A 1,713-nucleotide genomic window follows, 5' to 3' on the forward strand; every position below is an offset into this window, starting at 1 on the left:
CGAAGCCACGAACGCCCGGTGCATGCGACAAGCCGCGTGGTAACAGTAGTACGGAGTATGGACTACGGAAGACCGAACCACCGAACAATTGATTGTGCTATAACACAAAATAAATTATACTGCTGGCTATACTGATATGTAGATGGATCATTGCATGGCTAAATAACTTATTTAGCCATGGATCATTGGTAGTGCAGGGGAAGAACTGTATCGGCCGCTATAGCTCACATACCAGGGTGGCCAATTTTGGTACAGCGGCGGCAAGAAACTTGAACAGAATAATATATTATATGAGATGAGTACAGTTTGGCCACCAAGATAATCTGTGTTATTAATTAGTTACTAAAATAAAGATGAGTAGGGATAAATTTTGAAAAGATATATAATATATATATTATATATATCAAAACAATAGTACTCACATAGAATCGAGATTACTCAAGAATAAGTAATTATCTTAATTGGTAAACAATCTGTTTACAATATTTTGACGGAAACGAAGACCGGCCACAAGTTCCGGATTTTGCCTACTTTGTGACATTTCTTCATTGTCAACTGCCTGGTAAATTCCAAAATCATTATCCTCGACATCGTCATCAATTAATGGTATGTTTTCTTTAATACACAAATTGTGTAAAACAACACATGCCAACACTATTTTTGAAGCCTTGCTCGGTGAATAATGCAGTGTTCGATCTTTGAGAAGACAGCTTCAATAGATAAATTATTAAACAAAAATATTTGGTTATAATTATTATAAATCTAAGTTTTTGAAGTGGTGTCAATGGGCTCCTTCTTCATGCACGATATTCATGCGTTGTAACTTATTGTTCAGACATTTTTACTTATTGTATTATGTATACAGATTGTAATATTTTCTTAATAAAAAAAAAAAAAATCTAAGTTCTGATAAGATTAATGAGTGTATATAATATATATTGTGTAGGTGCAGCCATTGGTTTTATAATATATTATATATTATAAAATCAATGGTATAGCTTACCGAAAACGCATTTTTAAAACTCCATTACAGCGTTCAATAGTAGACCTTGCACGGCAAAAAACTTCATTGAACCGGTATTCCGGTGTATTAACTTCGACATTTAAAAACGGTGTTAACAACCATGGTCGTAAAGCATACCCAGAGTCTCCTTCAGTTAATTTTAGAAAATTGTCGTATTAAAAATATTTAGGTACAAACAATATTGACATTAGATCAATTTTTTAGGTTGTGCAATTTTTACCTAACAAAAAATATGAAGTAAAACCTCTATCATGCAAGCTTGTCATAAATGTTTTCACTTGACTTTCATTCCAAATGTGAGAATCATGAGTGGACCCTGGCCATCTGGCTGACACATTTAAAATGCGTAAATTTACATCACATATCTACAAAAATCAATAGTTGTTCATACAAATTAATATTTTGGTGTAGACAAAACGTGTAAAAATGCATAATTTAACGTAATCCTACTTAACTAAATTATTAATATATATCTTATTATAATTTTAATAATACTAACGAGTTGAGTATTAATTGAATGATATCCTTTACGATTGACGTAGATATGTTCTGGATATAACTCATCATTTTTCTTTGGTGGTGTTATTGCAATATGTGTACAATCAATAACACCGACAACTCCCTGTAAACCATACTTGGAAAAAAATCTAAGAAATGGATATCTATTGTAATGAAAAATCAATAATTTA

At 31.7% G+C, this 1,713-nt stretch overlaps 1 protein-coding gene across 1 annotated transcript; it reads right to left on the reverse strand.

Moving 5' to 3' along the window:
* Nucleotides 1-6: 6 nt before the first annotated feature.
* LOC111033786 (putative nuclease HARBI1) lies at nt 7-1,685 on the reverse strand (the record flags this gene model as incomplete). The annotated part of the gene is made up of 4 exons (XM_022314712.1): nt 7-710; nt 1,004-1,151; nt 1,245-1,389; nt 1,524-1,685. Coding segments are annotated over 4 exons (708 nt in total), but the record flags the coding sequence as incomplete, so codon positions are not given.
* Between the last annotated feature and the right edge of the window lie 28 nt (nt 1,686-1,713).

The sequence above is a fragment of the Myzus persicae genome, unplaced genomic scaffold, assembly GCF_001856785.1.
Source record: "Myzus persicae strain clone G006 unplaced genomic scaffold, MPER_G0061.0, whole genome shotgun sequence".
Classification (NCBI taxonomy): Eukaryota; Metazoa; Arthropoda; class Insecta; order Hemiptera; family Aphididae; genus Myzus; species Myzus persicae.